This window comes from Tinamus guttatus, unplaced genomic scaffold (genome assembly GCF_059628265.1).
Source record: "Tinamus guttatus ecotype Peru unplaced genomic scaffold, ASM5962826v1 Tinamus_guttatus_pri_ptg000569l, whole genome shotgun sequence".
Lineage (NCBI taxonomy): Eukaryota > Metazoa > Chordata > Aves > Tinamiformes > Tinamidae > Tinamus > Tinamus guttatus.
Window position 1 is genome coordinate 159,582 of NW_028289103.1, and position 14,424 is coordinate 174,005.

A 14,424-nucleotide genomic window follows, 5' to 3' on the forward strand; every position below is an offset into this window, starting at 1 on the left:
TTGGCTCAGAGCAACATCGGAGCTGTTTCAGAGAGACACTTTGTGACAGACAAGCACTTTCCAAGCCTTAACAGGGCTCAGGGGGTTCCCACCTCTTCCCTTGAGCTGAGAGCCAAGATTCATCGGATGCATTATTTTACTTTGTGGTTTGTTTTCCTGCAAGTCACAACAGTTGAGCTAATTGGAGCAGGAATGAGTGCACAGACAAGCTTCCTGCAAACAGCAGGTTTGCAGCAAGAGCAACAACTGATCTCCTAACCCTGTTGCAAAAGTCTTCAGGGACTGAACTGTGAAATGGCTCAGTTTTGGCCATACTCTCCATGCAGAAGCATCAGAGGAGGGTGCCAAGAACTAGCCAGACCAGCTGCTTACACAGCCTGCCTGTATGTCCATCTTCTCACCAAGTCTCAGAGTCCTGCCTCTTTTCTCAGTCTGAAAGGGGGAACTTCACACTACCAGCCAACACTAAATGTAGTTCAGGTTATACTCTGAAAGAGTGTATAATTAGTGGCCTCTAGTATATGTTTTAACAGCAGTTAAGATGGCCTGTCAGTATTAGAGATCAGCAGCATTTCTGAGCTACTCTGTGCACAAAAGCCAGAAGATTTCTAAAAGCTGGCTGCTTGGCAGAAGAAGTGGGTTAAGTTATTTGGAACAGGCATTGATTAGGAAAAATACACAGAGATAAAACATACTGCCTTTGGCTTATAAATTCTATGGCTATGGCACATGCTTCTCCATATGCTTTTAACAGAAGTGAAATGAGAAGAAGGAATAGGGTGTTTGTTTCCTCTTTTAGCTCCTTTAACATGGCATGCTATCTTTTTCCATTTTAAGGTATTTCAGCACATCCATGAGATTAGCCGTTTTATTGTGAGAAAGTCCCAGATACAAGGTTAGCTTCCAGATATGTTTACACAACTCAAGAGTCCCTGCAAAAAGCAAGAAGTCCCTCTGGCAACTGCCCAGTGAGATTAGTTAACAGCTGTGGAGAGAGCAGAGAAGGCTTGTGAGCTGTGGAAGGCAAGCAAGTTTTCACTATTGGGGCTGGCTTGGATTTGGATCCCTCAGCAGAACAAGTTTTCCCTTCTTCAGCAGAAGAGAAAAAGAATCCAGACTCACTTCCATTCTTTCTTTAACATACAAAGATTTCTAAGCATTTCTGAAAATATGTAGTGTTTTTTTTCTTTTATCACAAATGACAGAAAAAGGAAGGAAAAATAAAAGAAAGGAAACAAAAACAAAAAAAAAGCCGGGGTTTTAATCAAGTCTTTAATTACTGTCTTCTAGCTCTGCAAGTTATGTCCATCTGCAAGGAGTTTGTTACAAGAATATTGCTCATTACAAGAACTTAACTGTCCTCAGAAGCATTCCACAGCTGCATGCACAGGAACAGCATAACCCACTTTTAAACACTAAACAGCACCTTGTTAAGGAGCACATACGCAATGCTTTGTTTAAAGCTTTGTTTTTAGAACCTGAGCTCTGACCCTCTACATAGCAAAGCACCAGCCAGGATACAAACCATGAGCAGGAGCCCTTTGTGAATACAGCATATAACCAGAAGTCATCCCCAATCCAAGAAGGCAGATTTATATCAGACTACAGATGGAACAGTTTGCTAAGCCAGTCCAAACTAAACTGCTTTCTCCTGGAGCCACACAGCTTTGTGTCAGAGCACTGCAAACATACCCTGCATCAGTTTTTCCGGCTCGTGCTCTAGTAGCAGCAGTAGATTTAACTGGGTCATAGATTTTAACCTTTATCTGAGTATCCAGTGTCACTGAAGTGCTGATCTGGCTTAGATGCCCCAGAGAGCAAAGAGAAATGTTTTTTTGACCTGAACAAAGAGGTTCAGAACAGGAAGGGAAGAAACGTGAAGACGAAAGATGACCAGGACATACTCTAGTATCTGGGGATGTTGTTTGGCAAACAAGCACATGCTGCTATCTTGCATTATGATATAGGACACACACAAGTACACAAGCAGGAGGGCAAGTCAGACCCTAGAGCCCTTACTGAACAAGCACAGGAGGCAGAGATAATAAAACCAATGTTTTCATCTTAATCCTGGGAAGAACTGGAGGACTGTGCTCTTGGAAGAGCTCTCAGAGCTAGTTTACCCAGGTGCTTTTTAAGGAATACTCCTCTACCATGTTTGCTGACAAACAGGGCAGTTTCCAGCAAGATGAGATTTGAAGGAGGAAACTTGATATCAAGTGTTTACCTGTCAAAAACAAAAATGCAGTATGACCACTTCACTCTCTCCTTTAAGGGATAGAGGGGGGCAAATGGGAGCAAGTCCTGCAGTACTTCATCACAGCATGGAAAATAACTCATATAGAGAGACTGATAAAGGGAAGAAACAAGATCCTGCAACTGAAACTGCCACAGGAAGACCCTTTACAGCCCTGTGCAGCCTACACTCCTGACAGCCACTGTGGCACACACAGATGTTTAGCCCTGATGGCATCGAATGAAGCATATGGATCTAGCAGCGAGCAGTTCAGTGAACAAAGTCAGGACACAAATCCTGAGGAGCACGTGCTGACCCCTGACAATAAGTGGTACTGATTAAAGCTTTCCGGGGGGCTTCTTGGTGACAGTCTGAAATACAGCTTTGTATTGGCAGTATCCAAGATTTTAACTTCCAGCTGGCCTCATATTGACTTCTGAAAGCCACAACAAAGCTGACAGCTCTGCCCAGAGAAGCCCGTGTTTGAGGAAAGCTGATGGTAATCGTTAACTTACCATGCCCACCTCCCTTAACGCCTTCAACATGGAGCTAAACAAAACACAGCTCTGTCGCACGCAGTGTCCCAGCGGAGAAAGCGTCCGAGCCCTCCAGCAGGACCTGCGCTGGGGATAATTTCTTCTTTGAGGAACGGGTCCAGTCACCAAACTCACTGGAAAAAAGTGAACCCAACTATAAAGTTGGAGTAAGTCAGATTTTTAGACCTTGGGAAGCCTTTAATAAAGATTCAGGAAGTTCCAGTCAAGGAGCACAAAGCAGTACTTTCCCACGAGGACAGGGCATCGAACCAGCATAGCAACAGCTTTCTTGCCAGATGTGTCAAAGATAAGCTTTGTCCTTACTAATATTTTCTCTTTGAATGGCCAGTAGCTACTCTTATCAGATTTGCAGTGTTGGGATGGTTTAAGCAGAGCTTGTTTTTCCAGACTTAAGTTTGGGCACTGGAGCACAGAGTACAGAACAATGAGAATCAAGATTAAAGTATATGCTTTAATTGTATAAATAACCCATCACTTAATACTACAGATCACTGCAACAATGCCCTTCCAAAACACACATGTTAATCTTCAGACTTGTTTTCTTAATTTGAGGGGTATCATCTAGGTAAAGCTAGTTCCTGTTTACATTTACTTCATTTTTTTGGAGAATAGAAAGAAGTTTTTTTCCCCTTTGTTTTCTTCATAGATAGTTCTCTTCTACATAAGATGCGAGTGTAAGATTTGACTCCTATCAGAAAACCCTCTTTAGAAGTTAGAGAAAGACTCTGAAAGCCATAGTGCAAATCCTTACCTGTTGCTTACTGCTTCATGGAAGAAACTGCATGGAAGCTGTCGGCATGGCTCTGAGACTTAGCATCACTAAAGCAACTTAGAGTTCGAAGAACTTCCTAACAGGAGGCTCTGCTGAGCTCCTTCCTTCTCTGCTCTCTTGCTTTTATTTTCACAGATATTTCAAAAGGACCCTCTAGCCCAGATGCCTAATGAAAGGTTATGGTTTGTGTGAAATATTCAGTTAAAACAAAACAAAATAGCTGTGGTACAATGTGGTGCCTGCAGCTAAATACAGCTCCCCTTTCACCCCCACCCTCCTTTCAATTTGAGAGATTTAAGGAATAAAAAAGGTACCAAGAGTTAGGTATGCCAGTAAATCCTGCGGGCTGGCATGACACTGACAACACTAAACTCATTAAAACACTTGCAACTCACTGGCTTGTCTTTCTTTTTAGCTTGTCGCTGAAGTGTTTCTAGCAACTAACTAGCTCACTGTCAATTACTATCCCTAGTAACTGGAGAAGAAACATGTTCCCTATAGTTTTTCAGCTGGGCTCTTTTAAGCCTGAGTTCAGACTTTTGGCGCTTTTCTTCCCACCTTAGTGCCCAGAGCAGCTCTCTTCCCAGCCACAACAGCCTGGAGTCTCTGCTATACTGAAACCCCAGCTCAGGCAGCCAAGCCACAGCCTAAAGGGTCGCTGGAGCTAAGCACCTACCTTGACAGTTGCTCTCTGCAGGAAATAAACACACAAATCTTAGTGGAGTTGTTTCCAAGGAACATACAAGATAAAAATGTCATTTTTAATCAGTGTGCTGTCTCCTGCGCACGCATACCTATATGTATTTTATGTGTGTTTTCAATAATCAGTAAGATTAAATTGGAAGCACCCATTAAAGCAATTATAAAAGCCTTGCAACACTGAAATTTAGCTCAAAAGATAGCCCTACTTCCAACAGTTAAGTAGAAATAAGACCTACATAGCTTTTACCTACAGTATTATAATTACTTTCAGATTTGCCAGATGGTAAAGCTAAAAAAAAGTAATGGCATCAAGGCAGCTATGTTGATATATCTGAACAAGTTAAGTGCAATTTTTCCTTCCTCTTGCACAGAGGAGAAGGAAATTGCCAACCCCAGAGAAACCTCACTGTACTGGGAACTTGAGGACCACAAACAGCACACCAGCCACAGTTTTACTGCAATACTGAACCACTTGCATTGCAGGAAACCAGTGGAGCACCCTTACCAGTAAAGCCCTGTTTCTATAAAGGAGGGCAAATGTAAGCAAGTACACTACACTTCACTGTGTGCCCTTCCACCCTATCACAACCCAGGCGGTCTATAAAGGGGAAAGGAACTTTGGCCTTTCTCTAAGATACCACACTATTAATCTATCCAGGTGATAATATCAGTTTAAAGGGGAAGAAATAACTGGAGAAAGTAGTTTTAATTATCAGCATTACGAAAACAGGAAACAGGATTTAGTCAGCAGCTTGACTGTGGGTAGAGTACTGTTGGCAGGCTGAAAACCCTGCCAGGTTTGAGTCAGTCCTTTTAACTATTAGACTACAGAAGAGCAGCCTTGTGTGTGTAGCAGAAGAAACAGCAGTTCTTTTAAATAGCCATCCCCAACTGACTACGCTCAAGTCAGGAAGGGTGGAAGCAAGGACAGATGACCCAGGAATCTCCCGGAATACAGAGACACTGCCTGACTATGTAGGCATAGATTTAGGAAAGCATGGGCCCCTCTAGGGTTGAATCTAGCAACATGGCAGGTTTCTATACCTGTATCAAGGACAACTGGAGGTCTTCGAGTTGTACTGAATGGGGCAGGACACAAAAGAAGCCGAGATTCTGGATACCTTCTTCACCTTAGTCTTTACTGGTGAGACCAGCCTTCAGCAACCCCAGGCCCCTCAAGATCAGTGAGGAAGTCTAGTGCAAGACTTACCCTTGGTGTAAGAGGATCAGATTAGGAAACATTTTACCTGGATTTACACAAGTTCGAGATCTCCTGGGCTGCACCATGAGTGTTGAGGGAGTTGGCCAAATTCAGTGCAAGGACACTCAGCTGTCTTTGAAAGGTTACTGCAACTGGAAGAGATTCCTGAGGACTGGAAGAAAACAAGTATCATTTCTGTGTTAAAAATGGCAAGGAGAATCTTGGGAACTACAGGCCACTCGGCCTCACCTCAGTCTTTCAAGGTGATGCAGCCAATCCTCGTGGAAGTCATTTCCAAACACATGAAGGAGATACAGGAAGCAGTCAACATGGATCTATGACAGGGAAATCATGCTTAACAAACCTTAACAAGCCTTCTGCTAAGGCTAGACTGAACCAGCGGCTGAGGGGAGAGAACTGGATACTGTTTATCTTGACTTGATTAAGGTCTTCTACACTGCCTCCTGTAATAACTTCACAGACAAGCTGATGATGTGCAAGCTCAGTAAGTGGATGGTGAGGTAGACCAAAAACTAGCTGAAATAGTGGACTCAAAGGGTTGTGATCTCAGAGCCTAGGAGGAGGCAGGTCACTAGCAGAGTGCCCCAGGTGTCAATATGAGGGCCAATAGTCAAACATCTTTTGTTAGTGACACGGATGATGTGACAGAGTGCACCCTCAGCAAGTCTGCAGATAAAACAGACCTCGGAGGAGCAGCTGAAGCACCAGATGGCTGTGCTGCCATTCACAGGGACCTCAACAGGCTGGACAGATGGGCAGAGAGAAATCTAATTAAGTTCAAACAGGAATACCCCCATGCACAAGCACATGCTGAGAAACCATCATCTGGAAATCACCTCTTCAGAGAAAGATCTGCGGATCCTGGAGGACAACAAGATGAACACGGGCCAGCAGTGTGCCCTTGTAGCAAAGGACACAGGTGACGTCCTGGGTTGCATAAGAAGGAGCATTCCCAGGACAAGGGCAGTGATCCCTTGACCCCTCTGCTCAGCACTGGCAGGGGCACATGAGAAGTACTGTGTAGAGTGTGGGCATCCCCAGAACAAGCAGGGATGTAACAGAGCAAGTCAAGGAAAGGGCCATGAAGACGATAAAGGGACCACAGCAGTTGTCGTTTAGGAGAGGCTGATATAGCTGGGATTGTTCATCCTGCAAAAGAAAAGACTGAGGGTGGGGGTGTGTTACCAATACGTATAAATACCTGTGGGGAAGATGTAAAGAAAAGAAAGACTCTTCTCAGTGGTATCCACGGTCAGGACAAGAAACAATGAGTAGGAATTGAAGAACAGGAAATTGCACTTAAGAAAGGGAAAGGGGAACCACACACTTTTTCCCATAAGAGTGATCAGAACAGGTTACCCAGAGAGGTCGTAGATCTCCATCCTCGGAGATATTCAAAACCCAACTGCAGCCTGTTTTAGGTGGCCTTGCCTTGAGCATGGAGGTTGAACTAGGTGAACTCTAGAGGTCTCTTCCAAGCACAACTATTCTGTGACACTACCAGCGTTGCTGTAGTTTTTTTTTTTTTTTTTTTTTTGACTTATTATGATGGATGTTGTTTCATAAGTTTGTCAACTTCAGGTTCCAGTTTGGTTGCCCTCAGTCTCTCCAATACTGTTCTTAAAGCAGTATATTAGTACATCAAGACGGCCTAACAGTCCTTCATTTAAACAGGCTAGGGAGAGGTCTGGAGAAGCCCAGGCAGATCTATTTTAAACTTTCAGATTATACTGCAGAACACTTTCATTTGTGGGTGGATGAAGTTAAGAGCAATAATTAAACCAGCAACCAAGGAGGCTGGAAGTAGAGCTCCAAAGCCTCAGAATATTATTTTTGAGAACTGCCAGGCTTCCTCCCACAATATAAGTGCTAAGTTACAGCACTCCAGCAAGCATACCCAAGTATTTCCATTTGGTTAGGTGATGATACAAGCCTAAGGGTTCGCTACAGTACTGAAGCCTGGAATTAGATGAATAAGGGGTACACTATCACACGCAAACAGTAAGGCACCCAGAAGTTTGCAGCTGCAGGGTTCTGAAGTCTATTTCTACCAGCAATCATATTCAATATATGGATCTCAAGTCTGGTATTCCATATCTGCTCTGCTTAATAAAAACCCTTCACACTCAGTTGGATTTGGCCTAGTTTGTCTAGAATTCCACCTTCTTTTCACCTCTGCTCTAATCCAGCTAAGCCACTAGTAACATCCACTTTCTTGGTGTTAAAATTTGGTTGTCCCTGTGCACAGAAAAGATTCACTATTAAAACAGAGGCACAGGAAAGCAGAACTTTTTTTTTCCTCTCCTCCCTAAATTAAAAAGGAGTAGAAAAACTCACACTGATACTTCTCCATTACTCTCACCTTCTTCTGCTGGGAGGAGGGTAGGCCCTCAACACCGAACAGCGGGTCTCAATCAGATTATGAGCCTTTCCGAAAACTCTGCAGAAGAGCAAGACCTCAGTTTAACAGCTAACTCTGCACTGGACTCTGCCTTGCATCCTGCAGGCTTCTTTCCTCTTGCATGTTCCCGCTTCTCAGCTGATGTCAAGAGAATAGGCGAGTTCTGCTTACGTACAGCCACAGCCCTCTTGTTTGTGAGGCTAATCACAGAACAGCTACCGAGAAACAGGAGTAACTAAAGCCCTGGAAAAAAAGAAAAAAAAACTGACAGTCGTCAGACACTGGGACAAAATTTGTAGAGTATGCAATAGAGTATCCATAGGGATCTTTACAGAAAGGTCTGGCCAATGCTGAGATATTTCAGACACAAGAATGTACACCTTGAATGTCTTAAGTTTGTTGCAGGATCACTATAAAAGATAAGTATGCAAACAGACATGTCTGCTTCTGTTAAGAGGCTGGATGCTGCTCAGAAGCGAAGGCTTCCTGGGCCCCTCAGCAGCCTTCTCTTGCAGGTCTGGATGAAGAAGCCATTTCACAACTCTTCATCAGAGGCAAAATACTTGATACTTAAAGAACCCCAGAGCCAGGGAAGCCATACAAGATAGCACAAAAACTTTTCCTCCCGTTCTCATGACCCACTGCTCTGTCACTGTTCTCAAACAGCAACCAGAGGCTTATGAGACTAGACCCTTATCTACCTTTGTCAAAGCTACCTGACTACTCCTACTTCTCAATCAAAACTCAGCAGGAGATATTCAGGCAACGCTGCAGCCCTTCGAGGTTCCTGCAGCTCAGGATAAAGCAGAGTCCTTGCTCCAAAGCACTGAAGACGAGGAAAGCACACGTTAAAGAACGCAGACCAGCGCTGACACAAGTCCAGCTGCTAACAGGCTGCACAGCTGTGGCAGTGAAGTTAGAAACAGTGCTAAAGCAGCAGGCAAAGGGCAGGCTCATCACTTCTGCACCAGGGAGAACCCAGATAACGGGGGCGGGAGGCACACTTGTCTGGCAGAAGAGTTCAGGACACATTTCTTTACTGTGGGTCGCAACAACAACACGGCAAGGAGGCCATCCAGCTCGTACGGACGGGCCAGCACCCCCCTCTGCCAGGGGCACGTCTTGGTGCAGGTCTGGCTGTGGACAGCGGCTCTCACAGCAGGCCGCAGCTGAGACACCCGCAAGGGACGGAGCCAGACATCTCCCGGGGCCAGGAGCGCAGAGGGGCCCGTGGAGAGGCCGAGGGAGCGGGCAAGCAGAGCCCCCATCCAGGAGCCCGTTCGGAGCAGCTGCAGAGCTTCCAGCCCGAGCCAGGCGGCAGGACTGACCTCCCGCTGTCACCCAGCTACTGGAGTTATCCACACACTGCTAGCTGATTAGGGAGCCAGCGTTTCAGGAGATTAATGAGCCACCAGCACAGACCCAGTCCGACAAGCTAACCACCAAAAGGGCTCTATTTACTTCCACTTATCACCATTAATTCTCCAGCCCACTCAAGAAACCGCACAGCCAAAAACTTACTATCATCTGAAAGCTGAGAACACTTCCTTAGTCTCAGAGGAAGGAAGGTGGGAAAGTCTCAGAGGTGGAAGAAGGTGGGAAAGGAGTTTTTTTTTTTTTTTTTTCTTTTCTTGCCATTCCTCCAGGTATTAAGAAGGGACAACCCCTACACAGCAGAGCTGCTGGAAACTTTCCACATCAAAAGGATCAGGCTTTTTTTTTCCCTGATAATTAAGCTAGGGGAGAAAAAAAATGGAAAAAAGAAAGCTGCTGCTTTCTTTTCCTACTGGAAATACTTTTCTTCCCCTCTCCTCGGCGAGGCCCTCTGCCCCGGTACCGCTTCCAGGTCAGGCACGGCACTGGCCCCTCGGTCCCTTTTCCTCTTCCCTTCGCACGGGCTGCTGTGCGGCCGGGACACGGCCGGGACACGGCGGGTGCCCGGCCTGCCTCGCACCTTCGCTGCTGGAGAGGGAGCACGAAGCAAACGGCGGAGCCGCCTCCCCGTGAGGAGGGCACCCCGCGCACAGGTAAGGCAGCTCCTTGTGCCCCTGCATTACCGGCCAGGTGCCGATTCGCTTCTCGGACGCCCCAGGGCAGCCGACCCGGGGGCCGGCAGCTGCCGGGCCGCGAGCACAGAGGCTGCGGGTGCCTGTCGCCCCGCGGGACGGCGGCTCCCGGCCGCGGCGATGCTGCGGCGGGCACGGAAGCGGCCCCGCGGCCGGGCGGCGAGCAGGCCCGCGCGGGCAGATGCCACCTCCTGGCGCCGCGGGTTTGCCACGGAGCCACCCCCCTGCACCGCAGCGGGGACTCCGCAATGGCACCGATTGGCCCCGACTCGCGCGCTCCCCCGCGGGTGCCGCGGTCGCGCTGCTGGCGGCCCCGCCGCCGCGGCCCGGGGCGGCCCCTACCTTGTCGGCGATGCTGCGCGGCAGCAGCAGCTCGGGGCTGGGCGTGAGCGCCGGCCCCATCTCCTCGCTGCTCGACGTGGCCAGGGGATGCGGCATCTCCCGCAGCGACTTGGGCCCCGAGGAGGGCAGCGGCTTGGCCGCGCCCGCCGCGCCGCCCGACATCGCGACGGCGGCGCCCGGCCCGGCCTGGCCTCGCCGCGGAGCTGGGGCCGCGGGCGCAGCCTGCCCGCCGCCGCCGCGGCGCTGGAGCCGCGCGAGGAGGCGGAGCGCGCGCCGCGCCCGCCCGCGCCGCCGCCCGCCGCCCTCCGCCACGGGCGCCACCTGCCCCCGGCGGGCGGCGGGGCAGCCCCCGGGCCGCCCGGGCGGGCGGCGGCAGCGGCGCGGGGCGGCTAAAATGGCCGCGAGCCCCGCGCGGGGGAGCGCGGCCGGGCCGGGGCCTGCGGCCGCCGCGTTGCGGTCCTGCCCCGTGTCCGCGGCGCGGGACAGCGGCCCCGGCGAGCGGGCGAGGCTGGCGGGCCCGAGCCGCTGCCCGCGCCACGGGGCCCGGCTCGCGTCAGCGCCCGCCGCGTCGCGGCCCGGCGAGGCTGCTCGTGGCGCGGTGCGCGCAAGCCTTGGTGTGTTCGGAGAACATAACGTAACATAACGTAACATAACATAACATAACATAACATAACATAACATAACATAACATAACATAACATAACATAACGTAACAGTTTGACTCCGGAGAGTTCCCTCCGATGCCGTGTGGAGCAGTCGCCGCAGGGCAAATGATGCCTGAAGACTTGGCCCCAGTTGCTGAAAAGGCAATCTTACGTTCAGCCTTTATTACAGTTTGTTAAACTTAACTGGAAGGATCATAGTAGCAAGAGCCCCATGGAAGCGATTCGCGTCAGTTTGTGCAACGGCGTGTACCAGTTACGACAATTCAGTGATCTAGCCATGGTTAACTGGGGGAAAAAAAAAGAAGTGATAAACGTTTTTTAATTAATAAATAGGAGAAAGTCTGTTCTGAGGTATTCCCTGAGCAGATGGGGTGGTGACATCTGCCTAATAAATTATTCTTTGTGAATAATGCATTCAGCACTGATTACATGTACTCGAATAGCAACGTTCGCTATTAGAAATAAACTCTGCTATTATCGGTTCTTGTGGATAGGTATTAACGTATCTATATATATATACTCATAGAAATCTATGTGACTGAACAGGACTTGGATGCTCAGAACCTATTTTCTTATGTTTAACTTTCTTTAATTGAGTACAACCCATTGAAATCAAAAGGGCAGCACCAGTACATTAAGCAAAAGGAGCAACGCATGGAGGTGTCAACTCTGCCGGCAGTGCAGCTGGACAAGGTTGGGAGCTGTGAACTTTCACTGCATAAAGAAATGCACAGGGAGAGCTGGGGGGGAAAAAATCATTCTTACTATAAATAACTACCTAGTAATATTTAATGATCCCATGCGATAACACTAAAAGCCCCAGACAATTCCAGGTCATAATGAGAAAAAGGCTGTGAAATATGCCTTGCTATATCCTTAAGAAATGACCACACATTTATCTATCACAGAAAGGAAGCAATATATAGTATATAAATGCATCCAAACTTTCTTCTAGACTATCCAAACCTTACGTGGAAACTACCACAACAAACCAGAAAACCTGTTTAATTATGTCACACTGCTTGGAAAGCAGTTCCCTGGGTTTTCCCACAGGAAAAGCCTGTGTCCCAAGGGCGTGACAGCTAGCATAAGCTTTTCCTTTCATTTCCTTTAAGCACTGTCACCTGGCTGTGGTACCAACTCAAAACCCATCTCCAAATGAAGCTGATCAAGGCCACTTACATCACTACTGTCAAAACCTGAAAATCCAGGTAAAAAACAATTTGTACTTGTGAAGCCTTTAGTCCTGGTGGGCGTTGAGATGAACACGAGCCAGCAGGACAGCCTTGCCGTGAAGAGCACCATGCCCTAGGCAGCATGAATGCGGCATGTCCTTGCAGCACGGCCAGGAGATCACGGGATCACTCTCAGCACCTTTGAGGCCGCATCAAGAACGTTGCATCCGGGTTTGTACAAGAAAGATGGCAACAAACAGGAGCGGATTCAGGGAAGCCCCGGGTGCATGAGGGCTGGAGCCCCTGCCCTGCGAGGAGAGGCTGCGGGGCTGGCATGGGTCACCCGGAGCGGGGATGGCTTCAGGGCGGCGCGTGGCCGCTGGCGCCAATGGGGAGAGGAGCGCGGAGATGAGGCCAGCTCCTCACAGGAGTGCATGGCAAGAGGGTGAGGCGAGGGAAGCTGGATGGGAATGCTTGTAAGTATCCAAGACGGCCCCTCTTCCCCATGAGGACAACCAGGCGGGTCTTGCGCTGTCCGTTCTTGGAGGCTTTCAAAACCCACCTGAGCACAGTCTGGGCAACCTCACAGCTGACCCCACAGCTGCCCCGCTTTTAGGCTGGCCTAGAGACCTCCTGAGGTCCCTTCCAACGACTCTGTGATTTATACCATGCCCGTTGCCACGGGAACCGTATGTCTGGTCTCTAATGTGACATGAGGTCATCTCTCAATTTTCCACCGCACAAGGGTAAAACTCCAAGCCCCCTTCCAGTGCTGTAGGTGCTGGCCTGTATCCCCTGTGATAGCTGTGCATGAAGGCAGAGTGCTTTCTGCCTCTTTGTTTACTGACCACATTTTTCTGTCTTGCTTGGATAGTTTCTGCTTGGAGCTGAAACATGTCTTCATCTTTTTGTCTAACACTAGCTACTTAGAAACATTTTAAAATAACAAACTGGATCAATATATGCAAAAATGAAAAAGATTTATGCACCTGTGGATTCAAACAAGCTAAGCTCTTGCTGGAAAACGGACAGAAGACATTAAGAGGAGGAAACTCATCCAGAACAAAAAGCAAACCTGATCACAATGAAAAAAGATACCCTAATTTGTTGTATAATTGGATGCTCTGTCTACTTTTACCAAGGCTTCTTCTTTCTGTTCTGCACCTGGCATTTCGCATGGAGCAACCTTCCATATTAGGGGGCAGCCTGATCTGCACAAGAATGTGCCAGAGCACATTGTATCTATGAATGTATGCACTTTTAAACTTAAAAGGTTTTTAAAAAGATAACGTGCAAAATGAAAATCTGTTCTTTCCCTTGTTTGTCATAGGCTTTTGAAGCTTAATTTTACAATTCCTACCCAGAGAACTTTCTATTTAAAGCAAAAGGAGTTTTGACACAATGAGAACCATGGACACATTTGAATTATCCTGCTGCTTACAGTGGTTATTTCCCTAAATTCTCACTATGATAGCTACGTTTGAATTTCGTGTTTCCCACAGCATAAAGTCAAGAGAGTTAACTGCTGAGCAGGTCTATTCCCTGCATTGATCCAGGGGTCACTGCAATAGGAATAATCACTTAAACACATTTCACGTGCCTTTTGTGAAACTGAATATCTCTGTTGAGTATCCATAACTCTCTTAAGGACTAACACCAAACTGAAAGGCAGATGCCTATATCTCACTAATTTCAATGGGCAGTAAATACTTAAATACCCCTGTAGGCAGAGATCTAGATTTAACAATTACATATAATTTCCGTATGAGATGTTATCTGAGATCTAGAAGAGTTCATGAAGCATATCTGAAAATATCAGAAACTTACTTTAAAATCTTAACTATAAAAAGTTTAGAGCTGGCTGATCACTCTTTTCGGCCAGTTCTTATTACACATCGAGGCTCATTTTTAGCCTCATCGAGGCTTTCTCTTCATCCATAAGAGAAATCTCATTTCCTTTAGCATAGAAGATGACAATCTATATATAAACACTTGAATCTAAGAGCTGGAATTTTAAAAAGAGGGAAGGTAAAACATTTTAAGACTTGCTTTTGAATAATTACAGTTGCATACAAATTTTGTATCATGGCTTGAACATTATAAGAGAGGCCCTAATCAATCTCCTGTGCCTGAAACAACAGCAAAGTGTGCCACGTAGCTGACCACATACGAAACTTCTTCCACCCACAAACAGGATGTCTGCAAATACATGAGCATGTGGGTCATCTAGATCCAGCTGCACTACAAAAAAAATAAATAAAAGGAAGAGAAATACCTATTTTTTTT

The 14,424-nt window shown here is 47.3% G+C and overlaps 1 protein-coding gene across 1 annotated transcript in view; it reads right to left on the reverse strand.

Moving 5' to 3' along the window:
* Positions 1 to 10,464, reverse strand: part of SNX30 (sorting nexin family member 30) — a 43,717-nt gene extending 33,253 nt beyond the window's left edge. Inside the window, exon 1 of the mRNA XM_088534572.1 lies at positions 10,299 to 10,464. Coding sequence (XP_088390698.1) covers positions 10,299 to 10,460 — 162 coding nt within the window. The 5' untranslated portion in view covers positions 10,461 to 10,464. The remainder of the gene's footprint in view (positions 1 to 10,298) is intronic.
* Positions 10,465 to 14,424: the final 3,960 nt, after the last annotated feature.